General features: G+C 41.1%; 1 protein-coding gene across 1 annotated transcript in view; it reads right to left on the bottom strand.

The window, feature by feature from the left end:
• Nucleotides 1-1,442, bottom strand: part of LOC101853903 (mucin-2-like) — a gene marked incomplete at its 3' end in the record, with an annotated part of 19,557 nt that overhangs the window by 6,911 nt on the left and 11,204 nt on the right. Inside the window, exons 4-5 of the mRNA XM_035972287.1 lie at nt 1,294-1,337; nt 712-822 (exon numbers count right to left, since the gene is read on the bottom strand). Of these exons, the coding sequence (XP_035828180.1) occupies nt 712-822; nt 1,294-1,337 (155 nt within the window). The remainder of the gene's footprint in view (nt 1-711; nt 823-1,293; nt 1,338-1,442) is intronic.

Here is a 1,442-nt window from a genome sequence, read left to right as displayed (position 1 = left end):
TGCAATTCACAAAATACATAAATGGATACATAGTCATTTACATAACATTGTATTGAACATGAAACTACTGACATATAAAGGATGTCATTAAATGTGTCTTTAAAGATTTCTTAAATTTAGACTCAGATGTTGTTTGTCTCTAGGGTTGGGGAAGAGAGTTCCAAACTGACGGAGCAAGGTGGGCGAACGATCTTTCAGCTTATGCAGTTGCGAGCGCCGTAAAACCTCTACTAAAACTAAAACTGTTATTATTACCATTATTAATATCATGACCAATATCATTTTGTATTATAGGCAGTAGTGTTCGTCGTTGCGGTGATGCTGTTTCTAGTGCTGTTATAATTTTTCTGGGTATAATTGTTACGTGTAACATCATTTTTATCACGTTCATGAATGAACTCACCGGTGTATGTGGTGCCGTGGTTAAGGGCTGCGCTGTCCCACGCAGAAGACCTGGCTTCGATTTCCGCGCGGGGAGAATTTTAATCGAGTATCACGGTCCGTCTGCTGGGACGCTCTATCACTTTTCAGCTGTCCGGGTTCGTTCTGACAGTCAGGGTCGTAACCCACTTCCCAAAATGATCTAAATTAATTTGTCAATAAAGTCAAACGAGACGTAAAATCACCTTTTCGTTGGGGGGGGGGGTTGTTTTGTTTTTTTTGTTTTTTACGAATGAGGTCAAAATGCGTACTTATCAATGAATGCCTTACGTGACTCGCACTTGAGTCCAGTGAAGTATACATTGCAATGACAGACAAAGGTGTCTAGTCCAGTCATCTCGCAGGTGGATGGACCCACACAGGGCATAGACGCACACGGATCTGCAGAGGAGATAGTAATTTGTAATGAGTATAAAGATTCAAGTAGAAAAAAATGTGAACCAAGCGTTTACGTGTGCGAGCATTTGTTTGTTGGAAGTCAACAGAGAAGTCTGAATGGGGAATCAGGCTTCCTCTGCTCACCTCTCTTGCGTCAACAGCACAAAGTCTGCTTCGACTATCAGTGCACCCCGGAAATAGCAGTTCACAAGAGAGTGACAAACACATAAAAGAAGCAGAGGGAAAATGACGATAGTGAGGGTGAGGAAAGAAAAATCAACAGTTCCCTCTATGTTGTTCGGCACAGTATGAGCATGGAATGGGTAATCAGCCCATTTACAATGCTACTGTGCGGAAGAAGAATATGTTAATATCCCCCCTTTGGAAAGAGGTTGTGGAGATTGTGAAGCCCTAAGCATGGGACGATAAAGAACAAAATGTTTTTTTTTCTTTCTCCCTTCCTCCATTCATTACCTGGAAATATCACTTGCACTGCAACGCAAACAGAGTCTGATGTTCTGTGGAAAGGAAGGAAGACTGTTTGACATCACCTCAGCGCATTCGAAGTAGAAATACATGTACCTAAATATAGTGTGTGCTTTTGTATGTATATATATAATATA

Source organism: Aplysia californica, unplaced genomic scaffold, assembly GCF_000002075.1.
Source record: "Aplysia californica isolate F4 #8 unplaced genomic scaffold, AplCal3.0 scaffold00021, whole genome shotgun sequence".
In the NCBI taxonomy this organism is placed as follows: Eukaryota; Metazoa; Mollusca; class Gastropoda; order Aplysiida; family Aplysiidae; genus Aplysia; species Aplysia californica.
Note: the sequence above shows the minus strand (reverse complement) of the source record. Positions and strands in the feature narration are given on the sequence as shown.